At 40.3% G+C, this 24249-nt stretch overlaps 1 protein-coding gene across 1 annotated transcript in view; it reads right to left on the minus strand.

Annotated features, from left to right (window-relative positions):
- DNAH5 (dynein axonemal heavy chain 5) overlaps positions 1-24249 on the minus strand; it is a 213525-nt gene that overhangs the window by 182475 nt on the left and 6801 nt on the right. Inside the window, exons 2-11 of the mRNA XM_036849308.1 lie at positions 19013-19147; positions 16009-16093; positions 13546-13706; positions 11239-11460; positions 9244-9381; positions 8290-8466; positions 7230-7343; positions 6405-6512; positions 3923-4045; positions 3037-3252 (exon numbers count right to left, since the gene is read on the minus strand). Of these exons, the coding sequence (XP_036705203.1) occupies positions 3037-3252; positions 3923-4045; positions 6405-6512; positions 7230-7343; positions 8290-8466; positions 9244-9381; positions 11239-11460; positions 13546-13706; positions 16009-16093; positions 19013-19147 (1479 nt within the window). The remainder of the gene's footprint in view (positions 1-3036; positions 3253-3922; positions 4046-6404; positions 6513-7229; positions 7344-8289; positions 8467-9243; positions 9382-11238; positions 11461-13545; positions 13707-16008; positions 16094-19012; positions 19148-24249) is intronic.

The raw sequence follows: 24249 nt of genomic DNA on the forward strand, positions 1-24249 counted from the left end.
AATTATTCTCATTGCTTCATGTATATTACAGGTAGTATAATATTGCCTAATGCATTCAAATATATCATTTGGAAAGCATTTTCATGAGACTTTATGTATTTCTGAAGAAAAATAGCAAATAAAAACCTCACCTGAAAAGTAGGAAAGATGTTCTGTCTAAAAATTTCTTACAAATTACATTGGAAGTAATAAAAAAAAAAGAAGCCCAGGGAACTTCCCTAGTGGCCCAGTGGTAAAGAATCCACCTTGCAATGCAGGGGACGCAGGTTCGATCCCTGGCGGGGAACTAAGATCCCACATGCCGCGAAGCCACTAAGCCCTCATGCCACAACTACTGAGCTCACGCGCCTCAGCTAGAGAGCCTGCATGCCACAACTACAGAGCCCATGCACCCTGGAGCCTGCACGCACAACTAGAGAAAGAGAAAACCCGCACACCACAACTAGAGAGAAGCCCGTGCGCCGCAAGGGAAGATCCCGCATGCCTCAACGAAGATCCCACGTGCAACTAAGACCTGACGCAGCCGAAAGAAAGGAAGGGAGGGAGGAAGGGAGGAAGGAAGCAAGCAAGCCCAAAGTAGAATTTACTAAAATATTTTTCATTGAAAAGTTTGTCTTCTCAGAAAATAAATAAGACTTTAACAGAATACAAACAACTTAGGAAGAACACAGTTATATTATAACATCTACAGATGAAAAATTATCTTCCAAGCCTCAAATGTCCTAAATAAAATATCAAACCATAATCTACTATTTAAAGAATCTCTAGAATTAATTGTTTCCTCCAAAGCTGCAGTCTGTGACTATAACAGTGCAAATTAGGTAACTCATCTTCTTGAAAATACTATTATCCAAAGTTTCGTTTGCTCTGAATAATGAGCTCTAATTCTCTGTGATCATTCTTAACCAGGTACTAAGCCGTTCTCAAACTCGGGTGCCCACACTGTTGACACAGGCATATAATCTTTATGAAGAATGTTGGGCCAGCTTCCACAAACGCTTCTTCAAAGATATTTCCATTTAAACATCAACTCAAATCTCTCAATAGACAAGAGTTTATAAGCTGCATAACTTCTTGAATCAAGTTTACAAGTTAAAACAACCTACTCTTTCATGCCATATAACTACAAAATTAGGCCTATTCAGAAATTGTGTATATATAATGTTATAATCCTACCCATCGTGTTATAGGAAATGTGTAAAAGAAGTATGGAAGTATTGCAGCCCTTAGAAAATTCTGTATAAAAGTATAAAAGAAGTATTGCGGTCCTTAGAAAATTCTGCTCTGTGATTGGATTTAATGGTCACTTAAGAGTATTAATAAGCTGATTAATCATGACCTTTAAACCAACTAATCAAACTCAATCTACTAAATCATTTATTTGACAAATATTTATTGCACACCTATTATATGCCAGCAAACTCGGAAGATACAGAAATGAACAGAACAAAGAAACATCCCTGCCCTCGGGAATTTACATCCTAGGTTGGGGAGAGAGGGTGGGAATCTATGTAAGTCACAAATAAATGAACAGGATAATTGCAGACAGTGATAAAATAAGTAACACAGAGTGACTGAGGTGAAACAGAGCTCAAGGAAAACTTAACTGAGAGGGTCATTTAAATCAAGATCTAGAGGCCAAGGAGGAAATAACCATGTGATGATTCAGAGGCAGAACTTTCCAGAAAAAAGGCTCTGCAAGCCCTAAGGTGGGCTGAAGTGACCTGTCCTGTGTCTGGAGTACTTTGAATGAGGAGAAGAGGGGCAGGTGAGGAGCCCAGAGGGGTGGCCAGGGCCCTGAACCCACACAAGGAGCCTGAGTTTCATTTCCATGGCCGCACTTTGAGCTTCTCACATTGGTTCTAATACACGAAAATCTCACCTTACACTTCCATGAACCATCTACATTCTACCTCACTACCTTCTGGTACATCCATTTTCATCAGTATTTCACTTTAGATTTTGAAAGCAATTTTTCTTCCCAGTATTTTTTATCAGGTTAGAATAGTCTTCATCTGCATTTAGATGTACCGTTCAACTTCTCCTTCAAAAATAAACTTTGAAATATGCTCCAAAGTTATTTTTTCATTAAGAATAAAAACTAACTAGATTCCAAACTGAAAAATAAATGGACATATTCCATCTTTGTCTTGCAGAACTGTCAGTTTCAAAGAATAGATTATCCACCTTGCAGATTACATACAGCTCACCTAAAATATTTCCCACTGTATAGAAAAGGTTTTTTCTTTTTCTCTCCCCAAATCTGATATACTCAGGAAATGAAAAGATTCCTTATATCGACCTAAACTGTTAGAGTAGAAAAATCAATGAGTGACAGTAAATTATATGATCCTTTTCAAATTCAAGTACAAAAAAAAAATTAAGGTTTAGCGCCACTGTCCCCAAACAAGAAAAAACTGACTATATCCACATTAAGAATGTAAAGCACGTCGTGTTTGTAAATTGTTTTTTAAAAATCTTCGAAACATTATTAGATCCCTGTGCCCACTTTAAAAACTAAGATTAGTTACACATATATCCTTACAAGATAAAGCTGTCAAAAGTCAAAATAATTAAGAATAGTAGAGCTAAAATAAAATCCAATCCCTATTATTTTTTTTAACATGAGTCCATATAAAATGCTTAACTGCAGATATAATCAGAGACCACTCAGAACTCAGTGTCAACGAGAGCCTGACACACAGTATATGCTTGATTAAATATTTCTTGCATGAATAAATGAAATAATAAGTTATATTTAAACATTTTTCTTGTGCTAATGAAAACGCTTTTGCTAATGATGATTAATTTTAGGCTATAGGGAAGTCATTCTCATAATCACATACCTGAAAAGAATATATTAGCACCATTACACAATTCTCAAATAGATTTAACTTCTTTATTGTTTAAGGGCCATGAGCTTATCTTTTACATCAGAGACTGATTATTTAAAGCTTTCTAAATACATTCATTTACATACAACATTAAAGTTTTATTATGGATAAGGGTAGCAAATTTAGTTTTGAAATACAGTACCTGGTATTTAGTGACCATGTTTTCCAGCCCTTCAATCTTAGAATCTTGTAGGACTGAATATGTCTTGAAGGTTGTAAAGATGTCCATTATCTTGGCAAGACGTCTGTGGAAAGTTTCAAATTTTCCAAAAATATACATCTCACTGAATTCAAATTGTTTTTCATTTGGATCTCGTTTAAGCTTTTGTTTGGTCTTGTGAAAGCAGTGCTGGTATTCCTTAAAGTAAAAAGCAAAATACAAGAAAGGGAACACAACAAAGATATCAACCTTATTCTCTTAAGTGAAAGCGACAGCAAATTTAGGGTGGAATTACAAAACCTTTCAGTTTCATGCCTCTGTAGCTACTCCTTCATCAGCCTGGGAAGTCATCTTTTCCCATCCCCCAACCTAGCAAACTCCTAATTTTTTTTTTTCTTTTTGGCCACGTGGCATGAGGAACTTCCCTGACCAGGGATCAAACCCACGCACCCTGCATTGGAAGCGTGGAGTCTTAACCACTGGACCACCAGGGAAGTTCAAACTCCTAATTATTCATAAGGTGACTCAAAGATGCAGCCTTTCCCCCTGGGTCCCACTGTGTTAGTAGAAGCCTAACTCTTTGTGTATCTCTCCGTTCGTCTACAAGAAGCTTAAGGAAAACTACTTCATCTTTGTATCTCTAGTACTTAGTGTGGTGTTGGGACATAGCAGGCCCCCAAAAAGGGTACAGTAAGTGAACAAATGTGGGGGACTGATGTATTAACATTCAAGTTTTCTTAACAGTAAAAGATTACCATTCTTTTTAGCAACCACTCATATGATAACTGCTAGATGATTTAAGATGCATTGGCAAAAAACAATGTAAAAATAATTAAAAGTCTAAATATATTATCAAGTTCACCGTTACCTGCTTAAGTTTAATTGCAGATAGTATTTTTTCCACAGCAACATCCTGTGGCTGGCTCCAGATAGAAGCAGCTCCATTGTTGCTAATATAGGCTTTACATGCAGATATCATCTGATTGGTCACCTGGAATTTTCCAATAAAATGATGTCAAGTACGTTAAGCAGCCATCAGGGATAAACTGGGCTAGAGGGTCCTTAGCTCTCCTACCTCTCAGAGTGTAAAATCTGTAAAATAAATCTTTGGATTTATTGTTTTTCCATCACAACTACGATCAAGCGCTAACCCTCTTTTTTTCCAGCTTTACTGAGGTATAATTGACGAACAAAAATTGTATATATTTAAGGTGTACAATGTGAGGCCTGATATACATATACATAATGAAATGATTAGCAAAATCAAGTATTAACACATCCAACACTTCATGTAATTACCATTGTGTGTGTGTGTGTTGAGAAGACTTAAGATCTGCTCTCTTAGCAATTTTCAAGTGTACAGTACAGTATTAGCCATTAGTCACCATGCTGTACATTAGATCCCAGAACTCAGTCACCTTATAACTCAAAGTTTGTAGCCTTTAACCAACATCTCCCCATGTTCCACACTCCCCCAGACCCTGGCAACCACCATTTTACTCTCTGCTTCTATCTGTTCAACTTTTTAAGTTCTACACATCTATAATCAAAATCATTTGTAAAATCACAGAGCTGGAAGCACTACAGAAAACTGCCAATTCAGACCCCTGTGTTAATGCAGGATGAACATCTTGACCAACCAAGAAGGGATTCACTTCCCTACATAAAAGCTGTCAAGAGCTTCCCCCCGTCTCCTTCTTCAGCAGCCTGCTCTAAAATCTAACTCACGGTTTCCAAGTGCCATGAAACGAATTGTCCACCCTGATCATTTCATGCCACCATGATCTGTAGCAGAAATGTCAAAAGCAGAAGGCAACAGAGAAAAGAGTAAAGATAATGTGTGTAACCGCCAACATTTTATTTATCCCTCCAAACTTAAAAAAAAAAAAAAAAAAAAGACTTCAGAATTCCTTTGGTGATTTTTTAATAAATTAAAAGGAAACCTAGAGGTCTATACTGTAGGTATGGAATGACATGATGTCTGGGATTTGCAGTGCACAGGTTAGGTGAAACAAGATCGGCCATGTGTTGACAGTTGATGATCTAGGTGATACGTACATGTACATACAATCCTCTTTCCTTTTGCACCTGATGCAAATTTTTCATAATGAAAGGTTTTTGAAAATGAGAGAAATGGTGGTTTCACAATTATGTTCCAAAACAAGCCTTGCAAAAGCATGAAACCTGGAATAATAACACAAATTGACTTTTGAGTCTTCTTCTCAGGGAATACCCCTCCTGACCCCAACGTAACTTTAATGTGTGAAGAAGTTGGAAAAGGGCCTTGTGGATTCCCCTCCTTTCTACCTGAGTACGACAGCAGAAGGAAGTTTCCCATCAAGCTCTCAAGGCTGGATGTCCCTATTCCCAAGAAGAATCATGCCTCTTACTGCATTAGTACTCACAACACAGTCCTGATGAGCCGAAAATGCCTCTATTTTAATACAACATTTAAAACTTTTGCCTTGGTAATGAAAAAGTCATTCACTTCTTAGAGACTGTTCAAAAACGGGAAAAAGCAACCATAAACACTTATGAGTTAGGACATAAGGTTTAAACATCGTTATGTTTTTTGGCAGAATCATTATAATTGCTTTATGGATTACTGGAACGTTGCAAGTGGCTTTTATTACCATGATTACTGTTCTAATAACACCAAATAAACAACTGTGGCATCAAATAAATTTGGAACAGTGGCACATAAAATATGAAACTGAAGATAGCCAGTTAAATATAGTTTTTCTTAATTAAAATTTACCCAATAGATAGAAATCATGTGCTAAATAAGGAAAGAAATTCTAAAAAGAATCTTTCTTTCATTTTTATTATATAAATAATACAATATTTATTATAATAATTATTTTGGGAAATAATGCTTTATGATTTGCTAGAATCAGCCTCCTCTCTCTATTGAGAGATTAAGCTTTTTTTTTAATTGTAGGGTACATAGACATTGGATTGCGCCAATGTGGTAATTTCTTTTTTTAAAAAAAAAGATTTATGGGTTTTTTTTTAATATTTATTTATTTATTTATTTTTGGCTATGTTGGGTCTTAGTTGTGGTGTGCAGGCTGCTCTCTAGTTGTGGCATGCAGGCTCGGTAGTTGTGGCACAAGGGCTCTCTAGTTGTGGCCTGCGGGCTCTAGAGTGTGCAGGCTTAGTTGCCCCATAGCATGTGGGACCTTAGTTCCCTGACCAGGGACCAAACCCGCGTCCCCTGCATTGGAAGGCGGATTCTTAACCACTGGACCACCAGGGAAGTCCCATGGTAATTTCTAATTATAAAAAAAAAAAAATTAACCATTGGCAAAGAAATCTAAGTGACCATGGACTCTATGCTATGCACTCACCTTTACAAACAGGGACGTGATCTTCTCAGAGGTGTTATAGTAATGAGAGATACTATAGATCATTTTAATTGCATTTATAAGTGCAGGAATGGCATCAATCATGGACATCTGGAAAACATCACAAAAGTTTTCAGGGAAACAGATATCAAACTCAGCAACATTGCAATAGGCTAATCCTTCCTACTTCATTAGAATAAAATTTAGGTAAAAGATTTTTATTTAAATTTTTAAAATATTATCTATCACTCTACATAAATAGAATATATTTAGGGGTAATTTTATTTTTATTATTTAGTCATACACAGTTAATCAAATTTTGTTTCAATGCAAGAAACACTAACTTTCTGTTATGGACAAGGAAGTTGTGTTAACAGTTAATTTTGTAATAAATAAAAACAGGTATACATCCTAAAGTTAAAAGATAAAAAAAAAAGAAGAAAAAAATCAGCCAATAACTCTTCCCACAGTTGTTTGAGTATAGTCCAGGATGTCAACTGCAATATTTAATGGGAAATGGAATATGCAATAAATGTTTTTAAAATATAACGTCCCATGTTCTGTCCATCTTATCTGGATAGATAAATAGATGCTAGATAGACAGATACATGATATAAATATTATATATATGTATAGAGAGAGACACAGAAATAGATAGACATGTATATATATATATATATTATATATATATATAACTTTCTTAAGAATAAAAAGAAGTTTCTAAGACTTTTCCAACAGACTAATATTCACGAACCAAAACTCCACACTCAATTCAGTTAGTGTGAAAGGGTCATCAGTAGACCAAGGCGGTAGAAATCTCTAACTCACAGGGTCACTACTGTACAAGGGGTCACAGCATTTCTCAAGTGTGTACAGATATTTGACATTGTCCTTTGCTTCATTAGCTGCATCAGTGATTCGAATATCCATCTCCCGCCAAGTCTAAGCACAATACAGGAAAGAAATTTTAATGCAATTATTAATAGAGGAAATTCCACTATAACAGCTGCTAAAAGTCATCACCAAGTCCCATGGGTCAGACCTTCAGTCTGCCCTGTGCATCTCACATAAAACTGAATCCAGAGGGGTGGGGGGCATTGCCACATTGAAGAGCAATTTAAATTTTTTGACAAAATTTTCAGAGGTATCTCTTCCAGGCCTTCTCTTATGACATCTATTCAATAACTAGGACAAAGCGTCAAGAGGGCAGCACCTCCATTTAAACCTACACCCTTTCTCCTCCACAGACTGCTGAATCCATTTTGCACCTCACTCCCATGTCTATGGTAAAGAACTGAAGGAAGCCTCCAGCCAACAACCAGCAAGGAACTGAATCCCACAACAATCACATAGGCAGCTTGGAAGCAGATCCCAGTCAGGCCTTCAGATGAGCCAACACCCTGAGTGCAACCTCAGGATAGATCTCAAGTCAGATGCTCCCAGCTAAGCTGCACCCAAATCCCTGACCCACAGACTATGAGATAATGTTTGTTGTTTCAGGTGGCTAAGTGTTGGGGTAACTTGTTACACAGGGATATAAAACAAATACACCAGTGCTAAAAAAAAAAAAAAAAAATAGATAAGGTAAGGTTTCATTATTACTACTCCTCGTTGGTCTGAATTCATAATATATATATAATCATGTTATTATGTTACATCTTAATGACTTGCAATGCCCTCTAATAATACATATACACACATGTACACCAGCCAACAAATACCTTTCATTCAAAGGCAATTTCCACAGTATCCAAAATTATAAAAGGACAGTATAATCCAATCTTAAAGTTGTTTTCATAGAGGTAGAATGACATTTTTCTGTTCCTAATTACTCTATGACATATGCATAGAGAATTTTCATTCCCACTTCATAAAGCAAAAAAGCAACCTTCAGAAGTTTCGACCTGGAAGCAGCAAGCACTGCCAACACAGCCTTCACATCTGGGCTCTTCAACTGATCCAACAGGTAGTTAAATTTAGACAGTCTTTTTTTCCAGTACTCCAACTCTGCTCGGGGCCCAAGGTCATCCGCTTCCTTCCGTAGCTGATTGTTTTCAGCAAGGACCTGCAAATGCACAGAAGGCCCATGAACCAGTGAGCAGGGCTGGAGATATAAAAGTTATACATAAGCAAAATATAAGGAAAGAAGTAAATTCTGCTATCTGAATCGTGATATATTTTTATTCATTTGCATGCTTCAAATGACAGCCTTTTAGTAACCTAACATGTATCCATTTTTTTAATTTCAACAAAAATTTAGTTGACTCATTCTAACTGAAAACTACTTGTTTAAGGAGCTTTCATGAACTTTTGGAGGACGTGACCTGAGAAAGTTTCCTTGGCTATTCACTTAGAACCTCAGAGAAATATAACCTTGGAAAGCCCTCATGCCTTCAGCTGGTTAATTTCCATTATGCTTCCTTATTGATGTAACATTCAGCTTCACTTGGGACTTTTCTGAAAATATTTTTTTAAAGGTTAAGTCTTGCGCTTTGTTTTGGAGGACACACAGAATTAGAAAGCTTCTTGTACTTCTACAGAGATTCTCTCCAAAGTAACTTACACCTTTCAGAAAAAAAATTGGCCAAGTGCAGTCTTTTAGTTATATAAGTATATAAAGTTGTTTACTTTCATCTCCTAGAATTCTTACTATCTCTTAACTAATGACTATAAATTAAAATTGCATTGAACCTTTCACCTTGTTAGGGACTTGTGGTAAAATACTTAGGCAAATGGGAACGGGATGTGACATACCTTCTTCCACTGGCTGTTCAGTAACATGGCATCTGAACTAGTCAGTGTTCAGATAGCTAGTTTCTGATGTTTGGTTTCTGAAAATTACCTGCTCTGTTTGTTTGATCCATACTTTCATACAACCTTCTATTTTTTCCAAAGTCTCAGGGTTATTAGCTAGAGTCAAGTAGTCTAGAGGTTCCTTCAGGGTTTTCAGTTCAAATATGTCACACTTTTGAAGGTTCACCTAATTGAAATGAAAGTTAAATAATCAGATGATGCTATTTTAACACACACACACAAACACACACACTTCTGACTGATCCAGAAGGATCTTAAGGGGATTCTCTCTAGTCTAAACGATCTGCTTCCTGAGAAATGTCCTTGAAAACACAGTAAGACATACTGCATTGGGCACACCCGTAGAGGTGACTGGTTCTGAGGTCAAAATTTGGGTCAAAAAAAACCCAAAAAAACAAAAAAAACAGTGAACTAGAGAGAGAGAGACATAATATCACAGAATTTGAGAATCGATAGGGAACTTGGAAATTAAGTAGTCAACTCATGAAACCAAAGAAAGTGGGGGGCCTTCAAAAAAATTGACTGGGGGGGGAGGGGTAATTTCTAATCTATCACATTCTTTTTGGAAACTAACCAGAGGAAAAGATGTTCATGTCAATCCTTATGGTTAGCAAGTGCAATGGCAAATACACAGATTCATTTCAGGAGGGCGGGGTGGAGAGGGGTAGGAAAAGAGGTGTGTTGGATTTTGACTTGACAAAGAAACCTAGGATATTTTTAAACACACAAAACCCAGAAACACCTCAATATTTGATAAGGACATTTTCCTTCTGGTAAGAGTGCACCTGGCCCTGGGAGTCCCTAAATTCAGGTCTCAGCCCCCCACTCCTCACTCCTGACACTGCACCCTCCGTCTGCCACATCTCCTGACCTCTCCTTGGTTTTACAGGGGAGGCTTCCAGGCTTCATGAAGTGGCACTGCCTCTCTCCTGTGTGAGGATCCATCCCACATTTTTTAAAACCTCTACCACAGTATGAAGTGGAACCATATGAAAACATTACTCTTTTCAGTAGAACAACTATTTAATTTGGTTCAACTCACATTTAGGATGGCCTGTATCGTAGTTAATTGCAAATAGAACTCAGATGTTAGCTGGAATCATCCTGCCCCTGTCTGGATAACATTTACTCAACTCTCCCAACCCACATCCTTTAGAAGGCCTATAGCATCCCTCCCTACCAACATCCCAATAGGTCCCAAAAGGTCTCAGTATTCCCTGGAGAGCAGTGAGCGTTACATTGCCATTGGTCTCATGGGATCCATTTCTCTATCTCCCACTTATGCCTGATCTGGGCTGTCATCTATCACAGTTTTGTATCCACCACCGTCTACCCCAGGTAATCACTAACACAGGTTTACTGTAGGTGGCACAAATTTTATTGAAGCTAAATCCCGCAAATGCCAAACTGATTCTTAAAGGCCCTTTTGGTCACTGGCTGGACCACAGGACCCAACCCACTCTCTCTAGATATGTCCATTCGTCTCTCCTTCTCCCTCCTCTTCAAGACTTCCTCCCATCCCTACCCACCATCACCCCCCTATCTTCCCCCAGCACACATCTATCCCTAACCACTCCCCCTCACACACACACACACCACACACACACACCACACACACACACACACACCACACACACCACACACACACACACACACACACACACACACACACACACACACACACACACACTCTGGCTCCAAATTCCTTTCCTTCTAGGCTGCAGAGCAACACCAGAAGCACTTCATACTCTTCTCTTTGCAGTCCAACATCTGGCGTGACAGAGTAAAACCCTCCATTGCAGCCAACATTTCTTTGGAACCCCTAATGCACTCATCACTCCAAATTATAGTAATTTAAATCTAGTCACCACCACATCTTCAGGGGGCAATAAAAACACCCATAAAATATTTTCAAGATTTGCAAGTAGTGGAATCAAGACCCTCTAAGAGAAGTATTACACACTTACATATTGATTTGTTCACCATTAGATAATTTCTGAAGGAATAACGTATTTGTTCTTACCTTCTCCTTCAAACTCTCCTGTGCACTGACCAGGACGCTCACGAAGCCTTCCAGGGAGCCCAGGAACTCCTGCTGAAGGCTGGAGGCCTCTGGAAGGCCCTCGAGCTCACCCCAGCCGTGGCTTGTGGCCCTGAGAGCAGGAATGAAGATGTCAGACAGCAGACGTCTCACACTGTTGAGCAAACCCCCGTCTGCAGTGTCAAGCATGTTGAAGCTCACCTCCTGCAAAACAATCGGGAAAACCTTCATGGTAAAAATTATCTTCAGGGGCTTCCCTGGTGGCGCAGTGGTTGAGGGTCTGCCTGCCGGTGCGGGGGACACGGGTTCGAGCCCTGGTCTGGGAGGATCCCACATGCCGCGGAGCAACTAGGCCTGTGAGCCACAATTACTGAGCCTGCGCGTCTGGAGCTTGTGCTCCGCAACAAGAGAGGCCGCGATAGTGAGAGGCCTGCGCAGCGTGATGAAGAGTGGCCCCCACTTGCCGCAACTAGAGAAAGCCCTCGCACAGAAACGAAGACCCAACACAGCCAAAAATAAATAAATAAATAAATTTTTTAAAAATTAAAAAAAAAAAATTATCTTCAACTGCAACCTAGCTACTGAGTCATTTCTGATGGTGTTCATTAACCAAATATCCTATGGGAGTAAATGAAGACCAACCAAATGAGAAAAGCAAAGGCTGTTTATTCAGAGCAAGAATTGATTCCTTGCAATAGCAAGAGAGTCGGCCACCATCACTTGCATTTCGGCAGAGACTCAAAAGCAGGCAGAGGAGTGGGAAAGCTTCTTAGTGGAGAAAAGGGAGGCTCAGGTGGGCCCTGAGGGGAGGTTGTTGGCCTGGGGAAGTTGAAGGTGGGCTCACTAGAAGCGGGGCATCCTATGTGATTGGTTAGGGGTGCACATTTGGCCTTCTCTGGTTGGCCCCAAGGAAGTATGTTGAAAGTACAGACAAAAATTGAGGCTGGCAGTCATGAATCAAGTCCTGGCCATTTTGACCAATTGTTAGAGGAGTTATTAATTCATTTCCTAGCTGGCTTCCTACCAGGCTGACACAGCAGTCTGGCTACCTGTGTTGTTTATTGCAGGTAAGGGAGGTTGATTTCCTGGGCAGATTGCTGCGGGTTGTTGGTCAAAGTCTCTTGGTAGATGGTCTGCTTGTATATTGTCTCTCGATCCAGTAAATTATTATTTTGACACCTAGTTAAGACATAAGCTTTATACTCTTCTAAATTGCAATCATCAAAATAAAAGCATGGGGACTCCCCTGGTGGCACAGTGGTTAAGAATCTGCCTGCCAATGCAGGGGATATGGGTTCGATCCCTGGTCCGGGAAGATCTCACATGCCGCGGAGCAACTAAGCCCGTGCACCATAACTATTGAGCCCACGAGCCACAACTACTGAAGCCTGTGTGCCCAGAGCCCATGCTCCGCAACAAGAGAAGCCACCGCAATGAGAAGCCCGCGCACGGCAACGAGGAGTAGCCTCCGCTCGCCACAACTAGAGAAAAACCCGCGCGCAGCAACGAAGACCCAACGCAGCCAAAATGAATAAATAAATAAATAAATAAATAATTTTTGAAAAAGATTTTAAAATAAATAAATAAAAATAAAAGCATGAAATAAGTAGAATACCAGATGTTTACCAGTTTATTTGCTCCAAGCAGATAATGCACCCACTGAAGGCAGGGGAGACTTGTACAGATGCATTTTATTTTGCAAAGAAAAATAAAGTTATACAGAAGACCCTTGAGTAATGCTGGGGTTATGGGCTCCCACCCTACGAGCAGTTGGAAAATCTGGGTGTAACGTAGAGCCAGCCCTCCATATCCACAGTTTCTTATCCCTGGTTTTGCATCCTCAGATTCAACCATGGACCATATAGTACTGTAGCATTTACTACTGAAAAAAATCCATGTATAAATGGACCCACACAATTCAAACCTGTGTTGTTCAAGGGTGTATCCACTGTAATAAATCTTATTTTAAATGTATGAAATATGCCATTAAGTAAATGATGTAGAGGAATTCTTTTTAAAAGGAAAGACCTCACTGTTTTACACACACGCACAGATACACACAATGTTATATCAATTTTTGTTAATAAATTGAATATTAAGTCCTCTTACTCAACAGATTTTAAGGAACTGTCCGCTTAATTGCTTGCTTTAAGTGCTTTTAAAATATTTCTTTGAAAGTAGTTTTAAATACTTAATGAATATGACGGTTGTTTCCATGGGAAGGGCTATTTTGGTAGAATTTACGTGATTTTTGGTAATTTGGGATAAAGGATTGCTGTTGCCTCTTACCTGATGAATGTTCTCAGGGGTGATGGCTCGGGAAGGGTTGGTCCTGATGAAGAACACACAAACCCCAGTAAGAGCAACATCTTTTCCCTCCGTCACGAACACCTTAGGTTTTTTAATCTTTCCAGAAATAGGATTTATTCCTCCTGGAGAGCCAAGTTGCCCTAAAAATGCAAAAGAATTTTAGTTTTACGAATACTATTTCCATGTGGTCGCCTCTTAGAATGAAGTTTCCTTGTTAAAATATTGATATGTTGACTCAGCCACGTGCCCTAGAAGCTCCACCTCTTGGACAACCTCTAGCCTTGCAACCTCATGGATGCAAAACCATGGCCTAAAGGGATCTAAAAGGATCTTCTTTATCATGGTGATCATTTTACGATGGGCAAAAATATCGAATCCCTGCACTGTACACCTGAAACTAATCTAATATTGTAAGTCAATTATACGTCAATAAAATAAATAAATAAAAAAAGTAAATAAAAGGATCTGCTCGATTGCAGACCACAGGTTCATTTCAAAACTGTTGCTCCAGGAAAAAACAGGAATGCAAGAAACCGGAGTAAGAGAGTTTGGTCCAGAGCAGATTCTTGCTGGAGCTACAAAAGTCATCATTCATGGGAGGAAGGGTGAGGAAGGAGACAGCAACTATTGGCATGTGTCCTGTGTCAGGCCCTCTGCTTGGTACCGTGTCTACATTATTAAAACTCCCTACAACCCTGAGAGCAGCTGTGACCCGCTCCAAGTCACACACCAACAGAGCCGACATCAAAAACCTGTTCTGACTACAGAACTCCAGGACCTCCGCCTCCTGCTGTCCTGCTCCAGCTGGCCCTTCAGTATCGCTAGAGTCAGGAGGCTGCTGTAGAGGTAGGACAGCACAGTGATGGGTGACGTGGGCTCTGCAGTCAGTCTCCCGGGGTTTCCATCTCGGGCTGAGCTTCTGAGCCACGTGACCTGGAGCAAGTTACTTAATCTTTCTGTTCCTCAGTCTTCTCATGTGAGCAAGGCCCAGAGAATGCCAGGCCACTCAGCTCACGACAGGTGCCAGTCAAGTAAAAACTTTGCTGCTACCTCTTAGGTCTAATCTCTGCCCTGCTTCAAGCCTGACTCAGTCAGAAACTATGGTTAACGTGATTGGGCAAAAGGGGTGGAAGGAGAAGTTGAGGGAGAAAAGGAGACCCATATGCTCCTCTACCACTGCAAATATTGACCTTCAGAGGCCCCTGCTGCAAGGGTGTTGGGGGATGGAAGGAAGGGGGAGGGCCAAGAGTAGAGAAGATTTAACTTTAGATCAACTAGTTTTGATCAACTGGATATTTTTAGTTTCTGAATTGAGACTGTGTTTGTAATTGGAAACAACCATGGGCACTTTTCTTATCTAAGACTATCCAGAAAAGTTCATGGGGTTGTCTGGATTTCATTTCAAGGTCAGAAAAAAAGCTACTCCTACCGAAAAGGTTTAAAGGGAGAGTGGGAAACAAAAACAAGCTTGCATTTATGTTTACATCCCATGAACCTTTCTTACTCAATGTAATATTGACACACAAAGGCCAGCTTCACCCAGCGCATAGTTCATGGGTGAACTTATTCACCTGAGCTTATGTTTTGCAATCTGGGATATAATTTAAAATTTTTGTCTTCTGATTTTTTCACTCAAAATGTAATGCCCTTTCTGACCACAAAACATAAAACGGATAATTTTGGGAAAATGCCAGGCACTTATGCATGCATAATTTCCTCAGTTTTTAAACAAAAACCATGGTCATACTGTATTCCAAGAGCGATAACTATTTTCCTTTTCTTCCAAAAGGTCATAAAGGGATTGACCCTATATATGATTTTAATATAATCATAATATATTTGTTTATGTCCCTAGTTTGGCTTTAAAATTGCATTAATTCACATAAAAGTAGAATGGGATATGCCAGTTGAATCCACATAAAGATTTGCAAGTTTTTCTTAAGTGAAAATGGCTAAACTTGTCGCTCAATATTATTCCTCTGAATCACAGTCAGTAGAAAATGAACATGACATGATATTTAACTAAAAAACTACCGTTATTGGCAACAATTCCTAAGTTAAAAAGAAACAGAAAAGAAGCAGATGCCCAAAAGCAGTCCTAGAACATAACTGCACAGAATGAGCTCACATGTAAGGAAGGGAAGTCTCAAAATGTAAATTATTTTATTATTCTCCAGTTGCCAGCACAGCCTGCAAAGGAAAACAAAATACCCCAAATCAAGTTAGAACAACCAGGCTTCATACCCACCACCATTTGTCCTTTGCTTGGGGTGAAAACAGAACCTGTTGCACTGGGCTTCACCCCCCATACCTCACCACTCCCCACCTGTCCCACCCCCCAAGGTAAAAGTGGTCGGTGCTCCCAGTGGCCTCCTGCTTCATGCCATACTTGGATCAATCTAACAACACATTTCTGGGTTATGTCACATCAAATTTAAATACCTGTTTCCGCTACCTCCACATCCTGATAGTAAAACATGAGGTGACGAAGACCTCCACCAGCAAAAAGCTGATCGATTCTTTCAATCTGGGAAAGAGGAAAGGCAAAGTAATGACTGAATCAGAAACCACGTTTAAATCAGCAGTTACTATCATCTTTCTTATCTGCATAGGACTTCAGCAAACCATACAGAAAGGATCCTATCTTTTTAACATAAAACCATGGAAGACTAAATATCTTACCATAATAAAGACTAAATTCACAGAAGTGCTTTGATTAATCATAAAAATATTTGCGGCATACACACATTTGAAAAAGACTGTCTCTCCATATTGGCTGATTTCCTAAAGTGCTGAGCCGTTAAAGGCAGATATAAATATTTATGAGTATTTAATTTTTCACCCATCTGCAGATCAGAAAGAGAGAACAAACCTTTCAAAACCCGGTCTAACACACTACAGATAAGTAACATTCAATTCCGATAACTGCAGAAAGCCGCCATGATGAGAACACGTATGATTACGGAATACTCCATCCTATAGCAACTTAGTCCCCCCCAGGAGGTTCGCTGTACATCTAGAGGTCTGCCAGCTGGCCTGCTACCAATGGGAGCACTCCTTTAAAACAGTCAATAGCACAATTTTGAATTCAAATGGGAAGAGAAATGATAAGATCTACATACCCATGGGGATGGCTACTGTCAATAAACCAAAAAATAACAAATGTTGGTGAAGATGTGGCGAGATTGAAACCCTGTGCACTGTCAGTGGGACTGTGAAATGGTACAGCTGCTGTGGAAAACAGTGTGGCATTTCCCCGAAAATTAAAAATAGAATTATTATATGATCCAGCAATTCTACTTCTAGGTATACACCCAAAAGAATTGAAAGCAGGGTCTTGAAGAGATATTTGCACACCCACGTTCACAGCAGCATTATTCACAGTAGCCAAAAGGTGGAAGCAGCCCAACTGTTCACTGACAGATGAATAAATAAATAAAATGTGGTATGTACATATGATGGAGTAGTATTCAGCCTCAAAAGGAGAGAAATTCTGACACATGCTATCACATGGATGAACCGTGAGGACATCTTGCTAAGTGAAGTAAACCAGCCACGAAAAGACGAGTAGTGTATGATTCCACTTATATGATGCATCTAAAGTAGTCAAATTCACAGAGACAGAAAGTAGAATGGTGGTTGCCAGAGGCTGGGAGAGGGGAGGATGGGGAGTTGTTTAAAGAACACAGTTTCAGCTTTGCAAGATGCAAAGAGTTTTGTAGATTGGTTGCACAAGATGAATGTACTTAACACTACTGAACTGTACACTTAAATGATTAAGATGATAAATCTTATGTGTATTTTACCACAATTTAAAATAAAAATTTTCAACAGAAAAAATATAGCCTGAAAATTCAAGTGTGAAAAAAAAGACCCCTTCAGTTTCTACCATGTTATAGATAAAACCACCATTTGTAAGAAAAAGCAAGTTGCCCTGCTTTCTCTGCTTACATTTCCTTGAGTGAGGATGCCATGGGGATGAAGAGGATGCACTCACTGAGATTAAATTTCAAGCCAAGAATGTGACGGGGGAGCTACTTCCATCAAGGTCAATCTTAAAACTCCCTCCCTGCCCTCCCCTCACCCTCAGGCTCAGTAAGTCTGAGACAGGATGTTGTCTTTAAGCCTCCGGGGGTCCTGACATTCCTGGGTCCTGAATACCGCATAGAGTGTGACTTGGGATTCCTACAGTTCAGAGCTTTTATTCAGTTATTCCACCTGCATTATCCCAAATCCAGATGTCTCTCCAAGCCTGGATCAGCCGTGTGAACTTGTCTCCTTCTATGCCTCCATCTGGGGGGAACAATTTTATCTACTTCCTGGTATTACGAAGATTAAATGGGATAATAGATAAAAATCAGAACAGAGACTGACATATGGTAAATATTCAATAAATGTTAGCTACGAGAAGGAGGAGAGAAAGGAAAAAAAGGACATTCCCTCGCCTAACTGATTCATTCTGTAGTTTAACTATTTTAGTGTCATCCACCCTGAATTGGTCCACTGACCCCAATTAACCCTACCCAAGTGGCACTGCAGGAAGGGATAAAGCCAGCAGAGGGCTAGAGGCAGCTCGTACAGGCTTGGGACAGCCAACTGACCGCAACTCTTCCCAACTCAGTGTTTAGTAACATCATGTTGGTAGTTTGGAATCAGCCATGGTGGGAATATTTATACCACAGAATCAGGAAATGCTCAAACTAGTGCCTTCCTCCTTCCCCTTGCCCAAAGCTGGTTGTCAAACATTTACAAGCCTATCACTAAAAAGTGTTATCAACAATGTGACATCCCTGTCAACAAAAAAGGCTTCCTTCCTTTCTTCTCTTTATTTCTTTTTTAACGCCTAAAAAGTTTAAAAACAAAAAAACTTCAGGAAACATCACAGCTCCTGGTATGCCTTCCTCGCTGCCCAGGAAACTGTATCTTCCCGTATTTTGGTCTTCCCCACCAACTAAATCACGCCCCAGGCTTTGGAGGGATATCAGGGCAGAAGATGGAAGTCAGGTCAGGAACAAAAGAAACCAGATTCAGCTGCCAAATCAAAGTCAAAGCCAGAAAAGTATGGCACAGTTCAATATCCCAGGCTAGAACAGGATAAACTCAAAAAAAAAAAAAAAAAAAAACCGAGATAAATCAGCAGCTGAGACGAGATTCTGTTCTCTAACCTCAGGTTCCAAAACGATGCCTGAGCCCAGCTTCACTGGATGTAGAGAGACACAGACATCACTGTCAGAATCTCAGAACTCAAATGTCAATTCTAAGTACCCCATTCAACATGGAGAGCTGGAGAGTCCAAGCTCATTCTGCCACCACCCATACCAAGCCAGAATAGGGTCCTGAGCATGTTGGAACAGACACACTTCCCTAAGGCCCGGCACAGACCCTGCCATAGGACGTCAGCTGTGCCCTCCATAATCAAGTCAGTGAGAACTCAAATGCATCGCACCTGATTCCCCTCAAGAATGGCATCCTCCACTTCAGTTTTGTTGAGGTCCACACAGGCAGCTACAATCGCAAATAAGTAGTCATGTCTCCCATCCAGACGAGCCCGCTTGGCTTCCTTCTCTTCCTTCAATCTTTGCTACAAGAAGGGAAGAAAAATGTTATGTGGCAACTGCTGTTCTCAAATGGATTCATTTTGTAATCATTTCATACTACTGTTGCTTTTTCAACTCTTGGGTATTCAGATAACAGACAGCTTAATGGTACCAGTTTTTATGTACTATCTTCTGTTTTTAGAAATAATGTTATTTCTATTATGAAAATAAGATGTGCTCATTGTTTTGAAATTACATAACACAGGTAAGCCAAAAGTAGAAATAAAAATCATCTGCCAACCAGATACATTACCGTTAACATTTTGTTCCAAATCTTTACAGACTTAATTTTACGCATATATAAGCATTCAACAGACACACACCAAAATCAAAAAGATCTCCACTTTTGTAAACATTTCCTAGGCTGCTAAAGAAATACTTATTCTTGTACACTATCTCCTATGTTTCTTGTTTGTCTACAGGTTCATATCTGGTTTTGAAATTAATTTCTGAATACCATTGCTTACTTTTTACCTGTTGACTGTTAATTACAATAACAAAGCAAGTTCACTGTAACCAACATTGGCAGTTTGAAGCATATCTTTCCATATGTGCTCTGTTCATACAAACATATGCAAACACATATACACATTTCTATTTATATACAGTGTAAAATTTTTTCATGCATTTTTCCCTTAATAATACATCACAGACTTCTTTTTAGTTTAGTACAGACCATTCCAACTCCTGTAATAGCTGCAAAACATTCAACAATATGGATGTACCATAATCAACCATTTTACCATTGGTGGATATTCAACTTCCAGTTCATTTTTTGAATTAAGTGCATTATCTTTAATGCTGACCAGTAGCTCCTGCTAGGTAGCCCTTCTGGATCCTTTCTTGTATTCAACAGTCATTAAACCTCAAATATGTACAAGCACTCTAGAGGTAAACACTACCCAGTGACCTCAAAAAAACTCATAGCCTGGTTGGCAGAATGTAAGCAGAAAATGTAAATATGAGAGGATGGCATCATGGTTGCTACAGGGGCATCAGATTTATGCAGGGGCATTAATGGGTCTTCAGAGAAGGAGTTGAAGGGAGGATTCCCCATCTAGCCCAGGGCCGAAGAGGGGTGGAGGTACAGGAAAAGTTTCAGGAAGAGGTGGCTTGAGCTCGAGTTGAAGGAGAGTTGGCCACACTCCCTGGGATAGAGGCATTTCTGCACATGCAGAGGCCAAAAGACATAAGAAAGCTTAGCAAGTCTGGAAACCACAAGGCAGCCAGGATGGCTGAACTGAAAATAACTAGAAAGGCATAATAGGAGGGACTTCCCTAGTGGTCCAGTGATTAAGACTCTATGCTTCCACTGCAGGGGGCACAGGTTTGATCCCTGGTTGGGGAACTAAGATCCCACATGCCGTGCAGCGAGGCCAAAAAAAAAAAGAAAAAGGCATAATAGGAAATGAGAAAAAAAGTCAGACCATAAAATATCTTATGGGCCATGTTAGAAAGTATAAATATTATCTGAAGTCCATGGAGAGTCACTGATGAGTTTCAAATCAGGAAAGATGTTTAGCTGTCTGTGCTGCATCAAAACATCAGTCATTCTGAAAGCAGTGTGAAAAGTGGATTGGAGGGACTTCCCTGGTGGCGCAGTGGATAAGAATCTGCCTGCCAATGCAGGGGACACGGGTTCGAGCACTGGTCCGGGAAGATCCCACATGCCACGGAGCAACTAAGCCCGTGTGCCACAACTACCGAACCTGCGCTCTAGAGCCCGCGAGCCACAACTACTGAGCTCACGCACCGCAACTACTGAAGCCCACACGCCTAGAGCCCATGCTCTGAAACAAGAGAAGCCACAGCAAGGAGAAGCCCGCACACCGCAACGAAGAGTAACCCCCGCTCGCCGCAACTAGAGAAAGCCCACATGCAGCAACGAAGACCCAACGCAGCCAAAAATAAATAAAATTAAATCTTAAAAAAAAAAAAAAGTGGATTGGAGTGATGCAAGCCTGAAGACAGGAAGGCCAGGCAGGTGGATCGTGGCTGCATTTCCCAGAGCCTGGGACAGTCAGACCATTGGGAATGTGGATCTGGAGCCCAAGGGGAAATTGCATTGCAGAGACAGATACAGATACTGGTTCTCAATACAGCACAATAGACATTATGGGCCAGATCTTTCCTGTAATTGTGTTTACAAGATGACTGCAGCACCCTCACAGCTCTTCTGCAATGTGGTTGTACCACTAACCTATCAAGACATGGACTCTATATCCCCTCCTCTTGGATCTGGCTGGCCCTGTGACCAGTTTTCACCAAAAGGATGTGGGAAGAAGTGAGACTATAAAACTTCCTAGGCTAGTCCTTAAGAGACCTTTGGCTTCTGCTTTTGCACTTGGGAATGCTCCCTCAGAACCCAGCCACCAAGCTATGAGAAATCCAAACCCATGGAGAGACCACACGGAGAAAAGCCAAGGCATTCTGGCTGACAGCCCAGAAGATCTCCTAGCTGATACCCCAGCACCAACTTTCAAACTGTCTTGGACATTCCAACCTAGTCAAGCCAACAGATGACTGCAACCCAGCCAAAGCCACATGAAACAGAAGAACCATCCAGCTGAGCCCAGCCACCCACAGAATCAAGAGAGATAATAGATAGCTGTTAAGAAATAATAGATAATTGATAACAGATAGTTAAGCCATTAGTTCTCTTACGGTTTGTTATGCAGCAGTAGGTAACAGAGTAATCCTTGTTAGAATAATTCCATTGGTTGGACAGAAAGCAAATGGATTCAGACTTGAGAAAAGAATGATTGGTAAAAGAGAAATCATTCATGGAATGAATAGCTCCACTTTTTTTTTTTTTGGCCATGCCACATGGCATGTGGGATCTTAGTTACTGGACTAGGGATCGAACCTGCACCGCCTGCATTCGAAGCATGGAGTCTTAACCACTGGACCGCCAGGGAAGTCCTATACATGAAACCTATATAATGTTATAAAGCAATGTTACCTCAATAAAAATAAATTTTAAAAAATAATACAGGTACTGAATATAAACTATTCCTTCCAGAAACTTGACTATAAAGGAAAGAAATGTGGTTACTAGTAGAAAGAGGGGAAGTTAGAGTCAAAGGAGAATTTTTTAAGATACAAAAGGCTTAAGAAAAAGTACAGAGGAAAAAGTTGGGGATTTCCGAGTGACTGAAAGGCAATCAATCGCAAGACATGTGCGCTTTATGTTCTTTTTTCCAAAACTGAAGGGAGACAAATTAGTTGGGCTTGGGGGTGGGGATGCAGGGCAAGGTTAAGGTTTAAAAAAAATAAACAATCTACCTACTTTTTTGCCATTTCCCTGAAAAAAGAACACACGGGTCTTGACACAAAGTATACATTCCATAAACATCAAAAAGAAGTAAATTTAAATCTCTTTTCAACCGTGGCTAAAACCAGGAAAATGTCCTGTTCTTTGTTTTCCACACTCTCGGGCAGGGAGGAATAAAGGCTTTTCTCCGAGTGATCTTTCTGGGTTTGTACTAAATGTCTTCAGCAGCTTGAAGACATGGTGGGCAGCCAGGGGAGCCAGCGATCCAGCAACAAATCAACCAGATGGCAACTGCTGGGCAGCCAAAAAGACATTAAAAAGCTATAGAACCAGGGACTTCCCTGGTGGTCCAGTTGTTAAGACTCTGTGCTCCCAATGCAGGGGCTCCGGGTTCGATCCCTGGTCAGGGAATGAGACCCCGCATGCCACAGCTGAGACCCAGCACAGCCAAATAGATAAATATTAAAAAAAAAAAAAAAAGACTAGAGAACTACAAAAGTCAGGATGTAAAGCAATTGAAGGCTTCCAAAGAATACAGAAACTTCTATAACATTCTGCCATGGCAACACATTATTCTACGACCTGATTTTACAGGACTCCAAAGGAAAAAACTATACATTCTAGTGGAGGAAAGGAGAGATTGGCCTCTAAAACAGAACACTAATTATTCTGTTTTTCCTTAAATATCACAGATGAAAAAAACTTCCAAAGCAATTTTACATATAAAAGCAAATTATCAATGCGTTTTTAAAGATAATGTTTTCAAAGCTATAGTTAAAAGCACGTTAAGCATTGAATATGTTCCTACATAAACTATTCTATCTCCTGATAAGTAATATGAAGTGAACCCCAGTGCCATGTAGATGAAACAGCGCAATGTTTATCGATGTCAACTTTCATTGCCTTATACCAAGGTATGCTGGCACAATGAGGGACTTTTATTTTACTACCACAAAAAGTCAATAATGTCAAATAAATATTTGGTGACAGGATCAGTGCACTGTCACTCCCTAAACTTAAACTTGCAGCTTTCTGGCTGCCAGGGAACCGCAACACCAAGCACTCAGATGACCAGCTGGAGGTGGCTTGTCCCGTCGCCTCTGAAGCATCCAGGACACCTGGAGAGGGAGGGCAGAGTGGGATGACAGAGGCGAGAGGCGAACCATGGAATTCTTTTTTTTTTTTTATTTTTAAGAATTACGTTAAAATTGGGCTTCCCTGGTGACGCAGTGGTTAAGAGTCCACCTGCCAATGCAGGGGACACGGGTTCAATCCCTGGGCCGGGAAGATCCCACATGCCGCAGAGCAACTAAGCCTGTGCGCCACAGCTACTGAGCCTGTGCTCTAGAGCCCGCGAGCCACAGCTACTGAGCCCACATGCCACAACTACTGAAGCCCGCGTGCCTGGAGCCCGTGCTCCGCAACAAGAGAAGCCACGGCAACGAGGAGCAGCCCCTGCTCGCCGCAAATGGAGAAAGCCCGCGCACAGTAACGAAGACCCAATGCAGCCAAAGATAAATAAATATTAAAAAAAATTTTTAAAAAAAGAATTACGTTAAAATTGTTTTGTGTTGCATGCACAAGCACCAACTGATGGGAGTGGGGAGGGTGGCCAGAAACCTATTCAGTGTCCAAGGAAATCTAGAACAGTATTTAACACATTTCTGCAACTTGGTAACAAGGAATGTTACTACCACCTTGGGATGAAAGAGGGACTAATGTGCTACCTCCCAAGAAACAAGTGGTGCTTTCAAGATGGGGCAACTTCATGTACACAAATGAGCCCTGGTGCCAGAGTGGGGTCCAGACCCA

This window comes from Balaenoptera musculus, chromosome 3, assembly GCF_009873245.2.
Source record: "Balaenoptera musculus isolate JJ_BM4_2016_0621 chromosome 3, mBalMus1.pri.v3, whole genome shotgun sequence".
NCBI lineage: Eukaryota > Metazoa > Chordata > Mammalia > Artiodactyla > Balaenopteridae > Balaenoptera > Balaenoptera musculus.